The 21,088-nt window shown below is 38.3% G+C and overlaps 1 protein-coding gene across 4 annotated transcripts in view; it reads left to right on the top strand.

The window, feature by feature from the left end:
• DTNBP1 (dystrobrevin binding protein 1) overlaps positions 1 to 21,088 on the top strand; it is a 150,785-nt gene that overhangs the window by 44,520 nt on the left and 85,177 nt on the right. For all 4 annotated transcript variants that reach the window (XM_007973635.3, XM_073005677.1, XM_007973633.3 and 1 more), the window contains one exon: positions 8,870 to 9,002. In XM_007973635.3, the coding sequence (XP_007971826.1) occupies positions 8,870 to 9,002 (133 nt within the window). The remainder of the gene's footprint in view (positions 1 to 8,869; positions 9,003 to 21,088) is intronic.

Here is a 21,088-nt window from a genome sequence, read left to right as displayed (position 1 = left end):
AACCGTTATTCTGTGACAGGAGGGTTCGGATGGAAGTTACGCAATTTAGCTTGTGCTGCAAAACAGTTTAGAATGCAAAACCACAACATTCAATGTGGTGATACTAGTATTCTGTACATTGAAAGTGTGTAAGCATACAATGGAATGTTTTTATTCTGTGAAAAACCACAGTGCTTTTTAATCATAAAACTGGAAAAATATGTTTGAAAAGTATATACTGAATTCTCTTGAACTTCCACTAGAGGGTAGTATAATCCTATTCCTTTGTTGACATTCAAAATGTTAAAGCCTTGTCTTTGAATTTTCTCTATTTCTTAGTTTACTTTATATGACCTATTTTAAAAAGACTGTTCCCTTCATCTAGAACAGAAGATTCTGAGTTTTTTGTTTTAAAATTTTAATTTTTTTTAGAGACAGAGTCTAACTGTGTTGTCCAGGCTATAGCACGGTGGTGTGATCATAGCTCACTGCAGCCTCAAACTATTCTTGGACTCAAGCGATCTTCCTGCCTCAACCTCCCAAAGCTCTGGCATTACAGGATTGAACCACTGTACCCAGCCAGAAGATTCTGTTAATTCTTAGATAACAATTCTTAGATATAAGAGAATGGCAGCCATATACTGAGTTTGTCTTTTTCTTTTGATTTGACCTAGCCTGATATAGTATTATTTTGCTTTCTTCTGTACAGATTTTAAAGGGCATCTAACAGAGAAATTATCATAGCTCTGTTGGTTTTTCATGAACTAGATTATCATATGTCCAGGTTCCCTTCTGAGGTTAGACCCTTCGAGAGGCACATTAATTCTCTTAGACACCTTTTAGGCTACTACATAGATCTCATTTGTTCCCTAATGGTTTTTGCAAGTTAATGTACTTCTTAAAGTTTCCTTATTCATACCATCGTTACCTTATTACCTTAGTACATAAAAATGTAACGTAAGCATTTGAAGAGTCTTGTGGTCTTTCAGTACCTGGCCTCTGTGACCTATGGGTTTGCAGCCAAAGGAGGTTTCTTTGTTCCATGAGGCTAATTATTTTGTTAGAAAAGAACTCATTAAGTGGGAAATAATTTTACTGTGCTGCTTCATTCTTTATATATTAGTGGTTACACTACAGATAATATGTATTTGAAACAAATGGCATAAAGAAAAATTCCAAACAGAATTGCTTTTCCTCTGGGACGGCCTTCTCACAAAGATTTGTGAAGCTCTCTTTTGCACAGCTGTCAGGCATTCCCAAATGGCTTTTCACAATAAAATTCTACCTATCTCTTCCACTGATCACTAAATGAGACATATGCTGTTGTTATAGCGAGCAAAATGGTGAGACTTGAGCTTCTTATAAAGGTATATTTGTGTCCATGGAGGCCTGCTAGTATTTTATGTATATGCATCCTAAGTTGGTTACCAAATGTACTCATATATGCAACTTGTTTTGCAACAGGAAATGAGCAGGCTGTGACAGGAAAATTAAATTTCTGCCAACTTAAATTCAACATAAAATATTCAGAATCCACATTATGTATGTACTTGTCATTATTATATGAAGAGCTTTTTTAAGTTTTTAATATAAGAAGGGATGAAAATTTTTTTTATACCAATTCTTTTATATTTTGTTACTGATTTCAAATCTGCTAATGTTAAAGTGGAAAATTTTCATCACTTCTTCTGTTTTAAGTCACTGATAATGTGACCTGGTTTAATATACTAAAAGTATCATCATGTTGTTTAATGTTTTCTAAGTTCCTTGCTTATGTTTATTCTTTTACAAAATTTGGCATAATCTCTTAATATTTAAACTAGATGACCATGAATAGATTTGCCTTCTTGGTTATTTTACATGTTAGAGTAATAGAATCATTCTATCACCAGCAATTATTCTTTATTGAATTCAACAGGCAAGTTATTAGGGGATAGCAAAGAAGCAAAAATACAGTCTGCACCTTTAAGGCCCTTACTGATTCCTGAGAGAGATGAGAGGACACAACTAGTTGGATGATATCAGTCAGAATGTCAGTCCTATGTGAGGCTGAAAGGTCTGGGGAAGCACAGAAGAGGAAGGGAGCCCTGTGGGAGGAGGGCGGGCTGCCACTGGCCTAAGCCTGAAAAGACGGGCCAGGGTTAGGGACAGGCAGAGGCAAGGAGGAGGAGGTACCAACGTGCAGGACTCATCTTGTTTTGCTGTAATGTAGAATATGTGAAGGAAAGAAGTGAAGTAAACACAGTTTGTGGCCGGAGAGCAGTAGGTCTCTGAATGATAAGAAGTTTAACTTGAAAGGGTTCGGGAGCCTGTGAAGCTTTTTAAAGGGGAGAACATAAATATGAATTTGGTGTTAACGTCAAATGACCACTGACTATTTCAAGCATTTTTAGTCTAAATTTGTCATTCAGCACAAGAGCATGATGCTGTCCTATTCAGAAGTATGTACAGTGTGTTTCTCATTAGGAATTCCAGGTTGATAAACCACTCACATGTTTTCATCTGGTCACCACGTTATTAACAAAAGAGTGACTGGGGCAGCAAGTACAATTTGTACCTAGAACAGAAGTTCTGTCCATGAGAAATTAATTGGCCTGCCTAGAGATCAACCTCATTTAAGTTCCTGGCCTCATTAGCTCTGTAGTCAACCAACAGAGCTAGAATCTAAATGGAAATTGCCATCTGTCCAGATAAAGATTAAAAAGGTAAAAAGAACATACACATTTTCCAGCATAGAATAATTGTTGGCTCCATTACATAGTTTCTTTTCAGAAAAATCATTTGAAGTTTCATTCCTTTTACCAGTAGGAGATCTTAAGTCTAAGAATATAGTCTGGAAAATAACTCATAGGTGTGTAAGTTTGTAAGGTAAAAATGAAAATGTTGTTGACATTTTGATCTAATAGATCCATAGATCTTGTTTACATCATAATCATTACTGGTCAATGAAATTATTAGTTTTAAATGACTTTTATTAAATATAAAACTTAGCTAATCTAAAAATTTTCTCTATATTTTTTATATTCAAACATTAATTATTTACTAACTGTCAAGTATTAAGTTTAGGTACTTTGGCTCATTTAATCCTTTTAACAGCTTTGCAAGATATGTGTTGTTAGCTCTCTCTTCACAGACGAGGTATCACATTGCATCTCATCTGGCAGGAGCAGAGCTGGGTTTTTAAGCTTGTGCTTCAAAGCCTAGCTCTTAACCAGTCCCCCATATGCTAAGCGTACGTGCATGATACTGAATGCACCAAGTAGCTTAGAGTTAAATGGAGTCTATATTAAATTTAACTATTCTAGTTTTTATCACTAATCAAAGTGAAACAACCTTTTACATAATCCTATTAGCTATGATAGTCTTTTATACATTTTAAGACCCTGTCAGACTAGTTATAACAGAATGAACTGAGTATTGCTTCTTTAGTGCTAGGAGTACTAGTTCCCAAGCTGAATCTCCTAGTCAGTTTTTCATTTAATAAAACAAAAAACAATGTAGGCTGGGTGTGGTGGCTCACACCTGTAATTTCAGCACTTTGGGAGGCCAGCTCAGGAAGATCACTCAAGCCCAGGAGTTCAAGACCAGCCAGGTCATAGCGAGGCCTCGTCTCTACAAAAAATATATATATATGTAAATGGCAGTACATCGTTTTGCCTGATTCCCCCATATAAACTCTTTATGTACCATTTGTGACTTTCTTAAAAGTCTTAAGTATAGTTATTGGCTAAAATTTAGATTTTACAAATTGTTTCATTTAAGCATTCCATAATCACATATAGTAGCTGTTTGATGTGGCCCCTGAAGCTAGGTTCAAAACCACCCTGAACTACATTATTATTGCCGTTTCCAGATTTACCAGTGGTTTTCAGTGATACATCAGTATGATAAAAGTCAGTACCTAAAATGTCTGAAGAAAACTGCTAAACTGCTTGTCATCATATTTTTACTTTTAAATAAAATTTATTCCCCCCCACCAAATTCATGTTTTTAAGCCTTATACCCTAGCAGAGGGGAGAGGGAGTTTTTACAAGCACAAATATTTAGTAGAGTTAAAATTTAGGGTATTGGAAAGTGTCAAAAAAAAAAAAAAAGAAGGAATAAGACCTACTATTTGATAGCACAGTAGGGTGACTGGGTTGCCAATATATTGCCAATAATAACTGTATATTTTAAAATAAAAAATGTAATTGGATTATTTGTAACTCAAAGGATAAATACTTGAGAGGAGGATAAAAAGTGAAAATGTCAACACTTCTGGATTATCTAACAGCTGTTTGGATCAAACAAAGATTAAAAATAAAATCTTCATTAATAAAAATTCATACTTTAAAAAAATTTTTTAACTTAATAATTCTTTTCAGTTCCAAGATCCCATTCAGGAGACTACATTAAATTTAGTCATCTTGTCTTCTTAGGCTCCTCCTGGCTCTGACAGTTTCTCAAACGTTTTTATTTTTGATGACCTTGACAATTTTTTGAGACATGGTGATCAGATATTTTGTAGACTGTCCCTCAGTTGCAAATTGAGTACTTTGTAATATTTTGGGTATCAGTCCTTTATCAGGTATGTTCTACAAAGATTTTCTCCCAGTTTCTGCCTTGTCTTTTCTTTTAAAAATTTTTAAGTTTTTGTGTATTTTTTGCTTTTATTATTATTTTTAATTGACACACAATTGTGTATATTTATAGGGCACAATGTGATTTTTGATACATGTACACAGTGTGTAATAAATCAAGGTGGTCAGCACATCCATCTCCTCAAACACCATTTTTTTGTGTTGGGAACATTCAAAATCCCCTCTTTTGCTATTTGAACATATACAGTAAGTTGTTATACTCTCTATACAGTGCTATAGAATACTAGAACTTACTCTTCCTATCTAGCTGTAATTTTGTATCTGTTAACCAACCTTTGGCTACTGCCCACCTCCCCAGCAACCTCTAGTAAGCACTATTCTACCGTCTACTTCCCTGGGATCAACGTGTTTAGCTTCCACATCTGGGTGAAAACATACAGTATTTGTCTTTCTGTGCCTGGGTTATTTCACTTAACATACCGTCCTCGAGGCTCACCCATGTTGCTGCAAATGATAGTACTTAAATCTTTTTTTACAGCTGAATAGTATTCCATCGTTTATATGTAACACATTTTCTTTATCCATTCATCTGTTGATGGATGCTTAGGTTGAATTTACGTCTTGGCTATTGTGTATAGAGCTGCAATGAACATGGGAGTGCAGATAACGCTTCAAGATACTGATTTCCTTTCCCTTGGCTGTATTCCCGATAGTAGTGGGACTGCTGGTCATATGGTAGTTCTACTTTTGATTTTTTAAGGAACTTCCATACTGTTTTCCATAATGGCTATGCTAATTTAAATTTCCACCAACAGCGTATGAGAACTCCCCTTTCTCCGCATCCTTGCCAGAATTTGTTGTTTTTGGTCTTTTGGGTAATAACTATTTTTTTTTATTATTAGTTTTGGGGGTAAGGGGGTACAAGTGCTTGTTTATTGTGTGGCTGTATAGCATATTGGAAGAGATTGGGCTTGTAGTGTACCCAATACCCAAATAGTGAACATTGTACCCAATAGGTAGTTTTTCAGTCTTTGTCCCTTCCCACCCTTCCCCCTTTTTGAGTCCCTAGTGCCTGTTATTTCCATCTGGCAATAGCTTTTCTAACTAGGGTGAGATGTTATCTCATTGTGGTTTTGATTTGTATTTCCCTTATAATTAGTGATGTTGAAGATTTTTCCATATACCCATTGGCCATTCATGTACCTTCTTTTGAGAGATGTCTATTCAGTTCATTTGCCCATTTTTTAATAGGATTTTTTTTTTTTTTTTTTTTTTTTTTGAGACAGAGTCTCGCTCTGTCGCCCAGGCTGAAGTGCAGTGGCCGGATCTCAGCTCACTGCAAGCTCCGCCTCCCGGGTTCATGCCATTCTCCTGCCTCAGCCTCCCGAGTAGCTGGGGCTATAGGCGCCCGCTACCTCGCCTGGCTAGTTTTTTGTATTTTTTAGTAGAGACTGGGTTTCACCATGTTAGCCAAGATGGTCTTGATCTCCTGACCCAGTGATCCACCTGTCTCGGCCTCCCAAAGTGCTGGGATTAGAGGCTTGAGCCACCGCGCCCGGCCAGGATTTTTTTTTTATTTTTATTTTTTGCTGTTGAATTGTTTGGGTTCCTTGTATAAGAATTTCTTGGGAATTTTAATTAGTAGGACCCTTATGAAAAACAGTATGGAGGTTCCTCTGAAACAAAACAAAACGAAAATAGAACTCCATATGGCCAGCAGTCCTATACTAGGGATATATTCAAAGGAAAGGATATTAATCCCTTGTGGGATGAGTCGTTTGCAGGTATTTTCTCCCGTTTTGCTGGTTGTGTTTTCAGTCTTGATTTTTTTTTTCCCAGGCAGAAGCTTTTTAGTTTGATGTAATCTAGTTTGTCTATTTTTGCTTTTGTCGCTTGTGCCTTTGAAGTCTTCTCCATAAAATCTTTATCCAAACCAATGTTCTGAAATGTTTCCCGTATGTTTTCTTCTAGTAGTTTCATGGTTTCAGCTCTTACATTTAAGTCTTTAATCCATTATGAGGTGATTTTTTTCTAGGGTGAAAGTTAGGGGTCTAGTTTCATTCTTCTGCATATGGATATTCACTTAACGCAGCATCGTTTATTGATGAGACCATGTATTTCCCAATGAATGTTCTTTGTGCCTTTGTCAAAAACTGATTGGCTATAAATATGTGGATTTATTTTTGGATTTTCTGGGTTCTCTGTTCTGTTCCAGCATGTCTGTTTTTATGCTAGCATCATGCTGTTTTGGTTACTATAGCTTTTTGTAGTATATTTTGAAGTCAGACAATCTGATGCTTCCAGCTTTGTTATTTTTGCTCAGGATTACTCTGGCTATTCAGGGTCTTGTGTGATTCCATATGAGTTTTAGAATTTTTTTTTTCTATTTCTGTGAGGAATGTCATTGGTGTTTTGATAGGGATTGCATTTAATCTGTAGATCACTTTTGGCAGTATGATCATTTTCACAATATTCTTCTAATGCTTGAACATAGGGATGTCTTTTCGTTTTTGTGTCTTCTTCAATTCCTTTCATTAGTATTTTATAGTTTGTCATGTAGAGATCTTTCATCCCCTTGGTCTCAAACTCTTAGGCTCAAGCGATCCTCCTGCCTCAGCCTCCCAAAGTGCTGAGATTACAGGTGTGAGCCACCGCACCTGGCTCTTTCCTTCCCTTGGTTAAATTTATTCTTAAGTATTGTAATTTTTTGTAACTATTGTAAATGGGACCGCTTTCTTGATTTCTTGCCCCCTGCAATTTCATCGTTGGTGTATAGAAATGCTACTGATTTTTGTATGTTGATTTTGTATCCTGCAACTTTACTGAATTTATTTATCAAGGTCTAAAAGTTTTTTTGGTGGCGCTTTTAGAGTTTTCTCTACATAAGATCATGTCATCTGCAAAGGGGCATTTCAACTTCCTCCTTTCCTATTTGGATATCTTTCTTTCTTGTGCCTAATTGCTCTCTGGGCAAACATTTGCATCACAATAAACTTGTAATTGTAAGTTGAAATTTGAGGAGTTTGTCTCAAACCTAAATGCTATGAAAGCTGGTTTAGAAAGTCATATGAAAAGCTAGTACGTAAATGAAGGAATTATACTGTAGCCGTTTAAATGAACCCAAGACTGGAAGGCCGCAGAGCCATCTTGTTCCTCTTCACTGCTCCCTTCCCCACTGGATCACTGTTACTTCCCGGCTTGGGAATCATTTCTTGCTGAGCTTTCCCTCATCTGTGTTAGATGCCACTCCTTTGAGTTCCTACGGTACCTCACTCTGTAATGCTCTGTTGCCATTGAAATATGTCTCCCCTCTCCTGTAAGCTCCTTGAGCTCCAGGACTGTCTTTTTCATCTTTGTATCCCAGTGACTGTCATATGTCAGTGAATAATAGATAACTAGTTATGAGGCTCTGAGTTCTCCAATGTTTGACCTCAAAAGCTTTTCTTTCATATGAGAAAACAACTAATCCTTGCCCCTACAATCTCAGTTTACTTAGCATCCTATCAACTGGAAATCAGTGTAATGTGAGAGGGATTCAGTTTAGATTCCTGACTGCCCTTCACTGGCCGTGTGGCCCTTCACTAGCTTGTTTGGGCAAGGCACTGTATTTGTTTTTCTAGGCTTTAGTCTTGAATCTTTTCAGTGAAAGGTTTGAGTGGGTGATCTTCATGTTCCAATAAAGCTGCAAGGCTCTGTGGCATAGCAGCAGAGTGGAGTAGTGAAAGACTAGTCACCTGACAGGCAGAGTGAAGTCACTTCCTCACCCAACCACTGAGTAGCCTGGTAACCCATGCTTACCAGGTATTTGTGCATATCTACCCTGCCTTGAAGATTTGTGTATGTGATGTGCTGGAGGCAAAACAAATGCTAACATAATTTAGAAACACAGATATTAAGTTAGTTAAGTATAGGTATAATTAGGTTAGGTTAGGTATAATTTGTGTTAATTATATTTTGCCATATTCTTATTATGTGAAAATTGGTTATTCGCATGTGGTATATGGGATCATTAGGATATAGCATTACATTAATCAAGATAATGTTTCTCCATGTCTTTGTCTTCGTGGTTAATAAGTATTTAGGAAAGTTATTTCTTGATAATGCTTGAAATGTAGTCAAAAAAGATAATTTGAATTATGTTTTAATGTTGGCCAGTATGTTTTCTTTTGCATCAAGAAAGTTTAATAAAAAGTACTTAAAAATGCAAAACAATCTCCACAATGTAAACTTTTACCTTTTTGATACTTTTTGTATTCATCATGATCAAGGATTCTGACTTTCGAAGTTTGTTTATTTTTATATACTTTCAGCTCATTTAGAGGCGAGTTTTGAGGAGGTAGAGAACAACCTGCTGCATCTGGAAGACTTATGTGGGCAGTGTGAATTAGAGAGATGCAAACATATGCAGTCCCAGCAACTGGAGAATTACAAGAAAAATAAGAGGTGAGTTTGAAAACTTTGCCACCGTATTCATTTTCAGTCTTGAAGTTTTCCATATTACTTTACATGCTACTCTTTAGAAGTCCCATCTGATAAAAGACAAAAGTTTCAACATAAAACTGATGAATAAGCTTTCCAAAACTTTTTTAAAAAACCACTATCTGTTGCCATCTTTTGGAGATGAGTTATAAAAAGCTCAGGAGAGGGTAAAACTTGAATCCCAAATATAAAGATGAAGGAGTGGAGCACAGGGCAAAGTTTCCCAGCAAAATAGGAGCCCTGAGCTAGTTTTCTCCAAGTGGCAAATGACTGGATTGCTCTTTTCTTTTCTTGCTCTTCTCCTCCATTACTAGAGCAGAAGGTAAGGAACCTGAGCTCAGGCTGTGGAAAGGGGCTGGAGGGCTTCGAATCTTAGCTCAGTCGCACACTACCTATGGGACCTTAGGCAAATTGTTTTATCTCTCTTAGCCTCAATGTCACTGGTTTATGATGGGGATAATGATGTACCCCTATCAGAGAGTTACGAGGATTAAATGAATTAATTGTTACCTAATTCAGTTAGTGCTTTGTAAATGTTGGTTATAATAATGGCTATTATCACTAGGCCAACATGAACTGGAGATGGAAAAGGAGTCTAAGGGTAATAGCCTGCTAGACTAGCTCTGGCATCCCAAGTCCTACAGTGGCATCTCAGAGATGGAAGGTACAGGGTCGGTATTTCTGAAGTCTGTGGGGGAGTCAGTCTCAGAGGGCATGAGACAGGCTGTCATCTGTGCTGGGCACCTCCGGAACAGAAGCTGGAGGCGGGCTTTTCTAGTTGGGAGGAAGCAGAAGTCATGGGATTGGGTCTGGCTGTGGCCCAAGAGCAGATTTGGTGGGAGAGGGAGATGGATAGGTTGGACAGAGTACGCTCTTGGTGTTAGGAGTGCTGATAAGTGGAGTTGTTCTGGGTCTAGAATGTGACAATAACAGGAGTGGGTTGCTATCATGGACAGGAGGAGCTGGTCACTAATATACCACTCCTCCCACCCCCAAGGAAGCTAATACATAGGTGAGGTGGATTGCTGTATTGATGTTAAAGTCTTCTAGAATGAGGCCAAGGGATGAGGCAGAAATGAATAGAAATGAGTATTTTAGAACACAAGTTCTCAATCAGGGTCATATATACTTAGAGATGGGCACTAAATGTTAATGAGCCATAAAAGTCTCCTGGGGAGAGTATTTAAAATGGGGTTTCCTGGGCTCCATCCTTGGGGAGTCCATTCTAAAGTTAATTCCAGTGGAGAAAGTTGAAATGACTCCTTATTCCATAAGCCTCTAGAATGGTTTAAATTTAGAATGGTTTCAAACACACCTTCTAGGTGGTTCTGATATGGGTGGCCTGTGGACCATACTTTGAGAGACTGCCTGGCGGAGATGGGAGATGGGTTGTGTGCAGGCTATAAATGGAAGAGCTTCAGAAGAGTTCCAGGGAGGCCATGGAACAGATTATTTGCAAAAGGTTGTATGTATGTGAATTTTCCAGAGGTGCTTTCTATACATTTCATTTGTCCCACAAAGATTGTAGGAGGGCATATGGCAGCATAAACAATGGAGTTGTTGGCCAGGTGCAGTGGCTCACGCCTGTAACCCCAGCACTTTGGGAGACTGAGGCGTACGGATCACGAGGTCAGGAGATCAAGACCATCCTGGCTGACACGGTGAAATCCCGTCTCTACTAAAGTTACAAAAAATTAGCCGGATGTGGTGGCGGGCGCCTGTAGTCCCAGCTACTCGGGAGGCTGAGGCAGGAGCATGGCGTGAACCCGGCGGGCAGAGCTTGCAGTGAGCCACGATTGCATCACTGCACTCCATCCTGGGCGACAGAGCAAGACTCCATCTCAAAAAAAAAAAAGAATGGCGTTCTTGTCAGAGAAGGGATCTTTTTTTTTTTTTTTTTTTTGTGGTAGAGTTTCACTGTTGTTGCCCAGGCTGGAGTGCAATGGCGTGACCTCGGCTCACTGCAACCTCTGCTTCCTGGGTTCAAGCATTTCTTCTGTCTTCCGAGTAGCTGGGATTACAGGCGCACACCACCATGCCCAGCTAATTTTTGTATTTTTAGTAGACATGGGGTTTCACCATGTTGGCCAGGCTGGTCTCAAACCTCTGACCTCTGGTGATCCATTAGCCTCAGCCTCCCAAAGTGCTGGGATTACAGGTATGAGCCACCGCGCCCAGCCTGGAGAAGGGACTTTTGAATGAGTGGGTGCACCTTGTGACCCAGGGCATTTCCAGTCTGATATGTGGGCGTGGGAAAAGAGGAACTTCGCTTAAGAGGAAGGTAGCAGAGGTAGAAATGCTCAGGCTAGTCTTCATTGTTAAATGAAAAGTTAGAGAGACATTCTGTTGTAAAGAAGTTAGGTATGGAAATATGTTTGTAATACAACAAGAGTTTCAAGGAACATGGTAGGAGGGCTTAGAATTTTGAGAGGAAATTTTTGCAGGAGGTTGGACAGCTTGGGTACAGGTCATGTGACCCTAGAAGGTGGTTTTCTCGTCTGTGAAATGGGGATAATAACAATACAGTACGTTATAGGGTTTTAGAGAATCAGTAAAGTGCTTGGAATAGTGCTTGGCACCAGCTAAGTGCTCTGTCAGTGGCTACAAGTTCTGACTAACTTGTATTATTAACTCATGTAGCTATAAAGAGATGGGTATTCTATATATTTAAATAGCCCATTGCTTTTTAGCTACATAATACAAGAATTATATGACTATTGTAATTTTTCTATCAAGATGTGTTGAAATTTAATTGTTGGAAACCTAGTAATACCTTAAGATATTGCGGATTCTGTTCCAGTCCACTGCATTCTGCAGTAAAGCTAGTTACATGATTTTTTTGCTTTCCTAGTACATATAAAAGTTATGTTTATACTATACTGTATGTACTCTATTAAATGTGCACTAGCATTATGTCTTAAACAACAATGTACATACCTTAATTAAAAATACCTTATTGCTAATGATCATCAGCCTTCAGTGAATTGTAATCTTTTTGATGGTGGAGGGTCTTGCCTCTATGGTAATGTCTGCTGACTTATCAGGTGGTGGTTGCTGAAGGTTAAGATGGCTGTAGCAGTATCTTAGTTAAAATAGCTTAACAGTGAAGTTTGCTACATCAATGGACTCTGTCTTCCAGGAAAGATTTCTCTGTAGCATGTGTTGCTGTTTGACAGCATTTCACCCATAGTAGAATTACTTCCAACATTGGAATCTATCCTCTCAAACATTACTGCTGCTTTATCAACTCAGTTTATGTAACATTCTATGTCCTTTCTTGTCATTGCAACAATGTTCACAGCATCTTCACCAGGAGTAGATTTCTTCTCAAGAAACCACTTCTTTGCTCATCCATAGGGAGTAACTCCTCATCTGTTTAAGTTGGATCATGAGATTGCAGTAATTCAAGCATATCTTCAAGTTTCACTTCTAATTCTAGTTCTCTTGCTATTGCTACCACATCTGTAGTTACTTCCTTCACAGAAATCTTGAACCTCTCAAAGTCATCCATGAGGGTTGGAATCCACTTCTTCAAAATTATTGCTAATGTTTGATATTTTGACCTCCTACCATTAGTTATGAACGTTCTTAATGCCATCTGGAATGGTTAACCCTTTCCAGAGGTTTTCAGTTGACCTAGATCCATTGAAGGAATCATTATCTACAGCTGCTATAGCCTTGCAAAATGTATTTCTTAAATAATAAGACTTGAAAGTTGAAATGACTCCTTATTCCACAGGCTGCAGAATCAATGTTGTATTCATAACAATGAAACAACATTGATCTATTTGTTCATCTCCGTGAGGGCTCTTGGGTGACCAGGTGCATTGTCAATGAGCAATATTATTTGGAAAGGATTTTTTTTTTTTTTTCCTGAGCAGTAGGTCTGAACAGTCGGCTTGAAGTATTCAGTAAACTGTGCCACAAACAGATGTGCTTTCATCCAGGCTTTGTTATTGCATTTATACAGCACAGGCAGAGAAGATTTAGCGTAATTCTATGAATTTTCAGGATGCCTCCCAAGATTTTCAGAGTAGTAAATGAGACACTGGCTTCAGCTTAAAGTCACCATTAGTCCTTAACAAGAGAATGAGACTGTCCTTTGAAGTTTTGAAGCCAGGCATGGACTTCCCCTCTCTAGCTATGAAAGTCTTAGATGGCATCTTCTTCCAATAAAAGTCTATTTTGTCTCTTGACAATCTGCTGTTTAGCGTAGCCACCTTCATCAGTTATCGAAGCTAGATCTTCTGGATAAGCTGCTGCAGCTTTTACATCAGCACTTCCGGCTTCACCTTGCACTTTGTTGTTATGGAGATGACTTCTTACTTTAAATTTCATGAACCAACCTTTGCTAGCATCAAACTTGTCTTCTCCAGCTTTCTCACCTCTTTTAGCTTTCATAGAACTGAAGAGAGTTGGAACCTTGCTCTGGATTAGGTTTTAACTTAAGGAAGGGAATGTTGTGGCTGATTTAATCTTCTGTCCAGACCACTCAGACTTTCTCTATATATGGTGGGTTTGTTTTCTTACCGTTCATGTGTTCACTGGAGTAGCATTTTTAATTTCCTTTAAGAACCTTTCCTTGGCATTCACAACCTAGCTAACCATTCTGTGCAAAAGGCCTAGCTTTTGGCCTGTCTTGACTTTCGACATGCCTTCCTCAGTAAGCTTGATTATTTCTAGCTTTTGATTTCAAGTGAGAGATGTGGGACTCTTTCTTTCACTTGAATAATTAGAGGCCATTGTAGGGTTATTATTAATAATTGGCCTAATTTCAATATGTTTTGTCTCAGGGAAAAGAGAGGTCCAAGGAGAGGGAGAGAAATTGGAGAATGGCTTGTCAGGGGAGCAGTCAGAACACATACAACATTTATGGGGCTTGGGGCACCCCAAAACAATGACAGCAGTAATATCAAAGATCACGGATCACCATAATACATAAAACAATGAAAAAGTTTGGAATATTGTGAGGAGTCCCAAAATGTGACACAGAGACATAAAGTGAGCACATGCTGTTAGAAAAATGGCACTGGTTTGTGTAACACAGTGTTGCCACAAACCTTCAATTTATTTAGAAAATGCAGTATCTGATAAGTGCAATAAAATGAGGTATGTCCACCCTTTAATACATAAAATTGAATTTCAGGTTTTAACAAGTTAAGATGATTAGATAGAAAAGCAGGCAATAAGATTTGGAGCTACGAAATTTTATTTGCTTTTTTTCACCCTCACCCAGTGACTTAGATATATTTTAATCAATGCATTATAATTTATGTGCTATAAAATGATGCCTGGGCATGGTGGCTGATGCTTGTAATCCCAGCACTTTGGGAGACTAAGGTGGGAGGATTGCTTGAGCCCAGGAGTCCAAGACCAGCCTGCACAACGTAGACTCCATCTCTACAAAAAAAAAAAAATTAAAAATTAGCTGGGCGTGGTGGTGCATGCCTGTAGTCCCAGTACTCTGGAGGATTACTTGAGCCCAGGAGGTCTAGTCTGCAGTGAGCCATGATCATGCTGCTGCAGTCCAGCCTGGGTGACAGAGCAAGACCCTATTTGAAAATAAATAAATAAAATAAAAATAAATTTAAAAATAAAGTAACAAAAATTTAGGGTTGGGAAAAAAAGCATCACTTTAAAAACCAAAATCTACTGAGTCTTAGTGTGTTTTATATAATTGAAATGGCAGCATAGTTGTCTTTTTGGAGGTAGAATTATGTAGTACAAATAGCATTCTTCTTAGAGTTAGAAGACCCAGGACCTGGCTTCGTTGGTAACGAACTCTGTGCTCTTGGACAGGCCATTCAGTTTCCTTTACACCTTATTCTGTTGTAAAGCTTTCCTTAGTCTGGAACTTTCTTGACTAGCGTTTTAAAAACTTCTTTAAAAATTGCATCTTTTAAATAAACTTAGATGTGATAAGCAGATTTGTTGATAATGCCTGTCGCTCTGAAATATGTAAGAAAAAGTAGTGTGCCAATTGAGAACTACCAGCTTATAATCAGTAGCTTGAAATCTATAAATAATGGTAAATATTTCATACTCTGATAGGCCAAATTTTCTAAAATTATAAAATTCTATTTCTCAAGGACACCATGAGAGGGATTAATGTAGAATGTCATAATAGTTTTTAAACCTAAGAGTTTCAGTGAAAATTTTCAAGGGTGAGAAATTTAAAGTAGTACTTTGACTTTTCAAGATTTAGTTTTTAAAAAATTATGTAGACATTTCTTAATACTTATAGCATCTTCATAAAATAGATGTTTATTAATAAATGCTAATTTTACATCTTAATTGTCTCATAAGACATTAGACTTGTGATTTAAAGGCATATTTTTATCCTGATATCATTACTGATTCAATTCAAAGTTATTAAGAGAAATACAATTTGTTTGGATTATTGTGAAAAGTCCTTGAAGATCTCAGCTTGAATTTCTTCTCTGCCACTTGTTACCTGTTTGACCTTTTGCAAATGACCTATCCTCAGCTTTCTTATCTGTAAAATAGAGATAGTGATAATTTCTGGCAAGGTTATTGAATATGAGACAGTTTTCTTCTTAAAGGGCCAAATAAGAACCAGTTTATTTAGCTCTCAGAATCACATGTAACTTAGTTCTAGTTAACTTGCTTCTCTAAACACAGATAGTGGAAGTACTGAATATGAAACATTGCTTAAATCTATTTATAAACTATAATCTTCCTGAAACTCTTAGCCTATTTCATTCAGCATATAAAAGGATGAATTATCTATTTAAAAGAAACCCTTTAGAAGTAATTTATTTAGTCTGATTATTTATATGGCTGATTAATAATTGGTCATAGTGTAAATAAATTTTTGGTTAAAAAACAGAGTTGAGCAATTTCATTTGGCAAATATAGATTAACTAAAATATATTTTAAATCATGCAGAACATTTGCTATTTAGAGATCTTTCATTTACATTTTAAACTACTTCTTTGTTACTCTTACTCATTCCTGGGGTATCAGAACTGGAAATGTGATGAAGGCTAGTGTAATTACACCAGAATAGTTTGACTGATGCAGAACTTCCATTTAACACAATGGATTGAACAGTCATCTTTACTGAAAATCCACTAAAATGATAATAAAGAGCTTTTAAAGTTACAATTCAAAAGAAGAAGAAGAATGGAAAAGAAATAACAGTAGATGAGAAATGACGTTAACTTTTACGAGATGGAAAGTAGATAAATAACTGATAAGCAAAGCCAAGAAGGCTGAAACCCAAGCTAGGATGTGAGTGCCTGGAGAGGGGAACTCAGACAAGAAATATGTGCTGGTGTGTACCGCAGAATCCTAGAAGGGCTCAGGAATTGAAGGCACCAGGATCTTGAAAGATAAAGTGTGTTGAAAGCACATATGTGAAGTAAGATCCCTTGCTCCTCCACTTAGCCTGGTCATCACCCCATCCCTAGCTCATCAGGCAACGTGGAATTGCACCTGAGGGGCTCCAGACTTGACTCTAACACATTCGAGGACAGGTAGAGGTACAACTGTATTGAAAACAGAGGAACTAAGTGAAAGCCTACATAGTAAACAATAAGACTGTTTAGGCCCCTTTCCCCAGTAGGTCCCAGAACTCTGGCAGCCAAACTTATATCCCCTATGCAGAAGAATGGAGGGTTCATCTGCAAAACTGCACCTGACCAGTCCACAAGAAAAGGCCTGCAGATAGGGATATTTAGGTTGTATGTATGTGGTGAAACAGCTAGGTCTGCTCTTACCATCCTCTCATGCTGAGCTCATGCTCTGTATAACTTCGAATCAACTTTTGGTGCCTCACTCAAATACGAATGGACAGCTGAGAAATCATATTCAATCAAGAAAGCTTCCAAAATGAAAACAACTGAAATACATAGACTGTAAGCTAGTAATCAATATTTTTTAAAACCTGCAGAAGAATGAGAGACTGAGGAGCAGAAGAAAACTTAAAAACAAGGCTGGGTGTGGTGGCTCACGCCTGTACTTCCAGCACTTTGGGAGGCCAAGGTGGGTGGATCATGAGGTCAGGAGATCGAGACCAGTCTGGCTAACATGGTGAAACCCTGTCTCTACTAAAAATACAAAAAAACTAGCTGGGCGTGGCAGGGTGCGCCTGTAATCCCAGCTACTCGGAAGGCTGAGACAGGAGAATGGCGTGAACCCGGTAGGCAGAGCTTGCAGTGAGCCGAGATCGCGCCACTGCACTCCAGCCTGGGCAACAGAGTGAGACTCTGTCTCAAAAAAAAAAAAAAAAAAGAAAAACTGAAAAATTATAATTAGTAGCTTCAGATATATGGGACCATCTTGTAAGAACCCATTTTGTCTTTATGAGATAAGAAAAGATGCTATAGAAAAGGAACAAGAAAGAGCTTTTAGAAATAAGCTAGCAAAAGTAGGAAACTTCAAGTGAAGCATGGGAAGATAATGTTAAACCTCTAAAAGAACACAAAGTCTGAGGAAAAACTAAGAATGTGAAGATCATTCCTAAGTCCCATATTTGAGTTCTAGGAGTTTCAGAAATCAAGGAGTGAGAAGGAGGAGAGACATTTATTAAGGAAATAACATAAGGAAATTGTCCAGAATTGAAGGATACGAGTGTTTGAGTTTAAAAGAGCCCATGAAGTGTCTGACAAAATGAGTGGAGAAAGATCTGTTGTCAAATACATATTTTTGTAAATTTCACTACACTAGGAATAAAGATCATAAAAACCTTCAGAAAGGTTTTATATTAAGGATCAGGAATCAAAGGGAACATCAGCTTTTCAGCAACAATGCTGAAAGTAGAAAATGGTTACTAAGAATATTTACTGGGCAAAATTTTCATCAAGCATGAGGAAATAAAGTCATTTCCAGACAGCCAAGGGCTCCAGTGTGGTTGATGTGAACACTTTGTCAGGAAGCTCCTGGAGGATATGCTCCACACACAAAGGAATAACCTAAGAGGAAGAAGAGCCTGCACCGAGCAGAGGTGAGTCACTCCAGGCGGATTCATTCTGTTCAGAAGAGACACAAAGGGAATTTCCAGGGAGGTGGTGAGAAGCTTCAGCCTAGAGAGCAATTCATATTGGGACAGGAAAGCCTTCTGGAGAATTCTAAGTAGTGTTTCCAAGGGGGAAAAAAATGAAGCTAATGCATTGTCTGATAGGCATGGCAATATTGAGAGGAGCTTTATGACTCCTTTATTTATTTATAATCTTAATTATTAAACCCTGGTGGAGGGTTTAATGAGGAATTACAGATAAGTTTGTTTGTTTTAAAACCAAGCGAACAACAACGAGGTAGATATTAATGCTGAGGGGAAACAGAGTTTTAAAATAAGAGAAATAATACACTACATGGCTCAGTCACAAACAGTATTTATGTGATATTGGAATAATTAAAAGCAGAATTGTGGTAAAACTTGCTGGGGAGATGGGGGAGGAGAAGCATATTTGTGTTGAGGGGAAGCAGAGGTCTAAAATAGCTAATTCTCATCTTCTCCAGCAGGAAATCAAGAAGTAATATTTAAAATAGAAAAAATAAATATTAATATTTGCAGATTATTTAGAAATAGCAGAGGTAAATACCAGGAAAAATAACTGAAAGAATTGAGCGTGGCTGCTTGTGAGAAACAGGGCAGAAAGGTGGAGAGAGCTGAGGCAGGGACTACTTGTCTTCACTATAAATACGTCTCCTGGGTGCAGTTTGACTTCAGGAATGGATATGTACTATCAACATATAAAAATTGAATTAAACATTTTTAATAGCTATAACATTCCCTGAATTCTTCTGCGTGGAATACTAGACTGAAAAGGTTACCATTGATAAAACGTTTTGTGATCAGATAAGCTCCAGAAACGCTTTGCATTTGCCCATGGAGCTTTGCAGTGTGCACTGGCATGCCAAAGGTTCTGAAAATTCAGGTGGTAAAGAAATGTTTTGCTGGGTGCTGTGGTTCATGCCTGTAATCCCGGGACTTTGGGAGGCTGAGGGGCGGGCGGATTACGTGAGGTCAGGAGTTCGAGACCAGCCTGGCCAACATGGTGAAACCCTGTCTCTACTAAAACTATAAAAATTAGCTGGGCATGGTGGCGCGCACCTGTAATCCTAGCTACTTGGGAGGCTGAGGCAGGAAAATCACTTGAACTCAGGAGGCGGAGGTTGCAGTGAGCCAAGATCGTGCCACTGCCCTCCAATCTGGGCAATAGAGTGAGACTCCGTCTCAAAAAAACAAAGAAATGTTTCGGTCGGGCACAGTGGCTCATGCCTATAATCCCAGCTGAAACAGGCAGATCACCTGAAGTCAGGAGTTCGAGACCAGCTGGGCCAACATGGTGAAACCCTGTCTCCACTAAAAATAGAAAAATTAGCTGGATATGGTGGTAGGTGCCTGTAATTCCAGATACTCAAGAGGCTGAGGCAGGAGAATTGCTTGAACCCAGGATGGGGAGGTTGCAGTGAGCTGAGATCACACCACTGTACTCCAGCCTGGGTTACAGAGTGAGACTCCGTCTCAAAAAAAAAAAAAAAAAGAAATTTTTTGACTCAGCATTTCATAACTTACTTGCTCACAGAATCAATTTGCATGTAACACATATTAAAATTCTGTGACTTAGTATTCTACATAACACCATTTGAGGAATTTTCAAATACTGCTAGTGAAAAACTTTTAATTTTCTGGTTCATAAGAGATGAGTCGCTTAAAAATAAACCTTCTTCCTTTTTAACAAGATGCCATGCATACTACACTAATGACTTTTCTTACTCTGAAGAAAACGATAATATGTGATAGAAAAAGTTGGATATGTCATATGCCTATGTGCATGCATTTTTTAACAATGTTTGCACACCCTGTAGCTTTCCCAAAAATCTGGGCCAGAACACTGGATGAAGGTGGGGAGAGTGGGAGAATGAAGGATAATTTTTCACACTCCTCCAATGCTAATAGTCTCTGCAATAGGTTCCTATGGCTTTTCTCATTCAGCTCCCACCAGAGCCTGTAGTGTGGGCAGGGCAGCAATTTTTGGAGTTGAGAAGGAGATTGAGTTGCATTAAGTCATCAGACTATTTAGGGGCCAGCATCAGAACCAGAGTCTTCAGTCCAAGGCTCCCACAACACCACCACACCAACCCAAATGTGTCTTCTTTTTTGACGTTAAGTTGGAACAAACTGATTGAGTCCCAGATGTTTATACCAGTGCCTCTGTAGTTTCAAATGGATATGTGATATTTTGTCATTCATTTGATGGACATTCCCAGCAGAGAGAAGAGATTCCTGCCCCTACAAAAACAGAAGTATGACCCATTCCTAAATGTGACAGTGGCTTCCTAGTCAGGTGGTTCTCCCAGTGGGTAGGGAAATATACAGCCTAGGGATGGTTCTGATAACTCTTACCTACCCTTGAGAAACATTTGAATAGATGGTTTAATCCACTTCATTTGTGAAGTAAAGAAGGACATCTCTCTTCAGCGGATTATCTGAGAAAAGTGCCATCTAAGACACTTGTGTGGTTGTAGGGGGAAGATACCCATAAATTGCTTTTCTAAATATTTTTCTGCATGTAAAATGATATTACTGTTACCAGTGCCTTTATAGACCAGAATGGACAATGCCTTGATAAACAGCAAAACATTGTATAGTGGCTAGAATATGGCTATAGGTGAAGACAGGTACTCACACCAGTAGCTAAGTTGTCAGATAGTTCAGAAGATGAGTGCACAGCCTTATGAGTCTAATTCATGGACCCTGGCAGAAGCTTTTGTAACCAATAGGAAATATATTTTCATAAAGAAAGAAGAGCTGATATTTAGTATATGAGTCAAAATAAAGAACTTAAAAATATTTTCATGGAATTGTCTAGCTAACAATTAGAAACGTGGGCTTGAGATTTGAGAGTCAGCTTACATTCTTCTGGGTGTGGAGGAAGACAGATGATAAACGTATAAAGAAAAAAGAAGGATAATTTCAGACAATGATATAAACCTTGAAGGAAATAAAATGGAGTGATGATATAGTGGTAAGGCAAGGGGGGACTGCTTCAGCTAGGGTGAGCAGGGCAGGCCCTTCTGAG

Source organism: Chlorocebus sabaeus, chromosome 17, assembly GCF_047675955.1.
Source record: "Chlorocebus sabaeus isolate Y175 chromosome 17, mChlSab1.0.hap1, whole genome shotgun sequence".
In the NCBI taxonomy this organism is placed as follows: domain Eukaryota; kingdom Metazoa; phylum Chordata; class Mammalia; order Primates; family Cercopithecidae; genus Chlorocebus; species Chlorocebus sabaeus.
The sequence above is the reverse complement of the archived record's forward strand: the minus strand, read 5'-3'. Positions and strand labels throughout refer to the sequence as shown.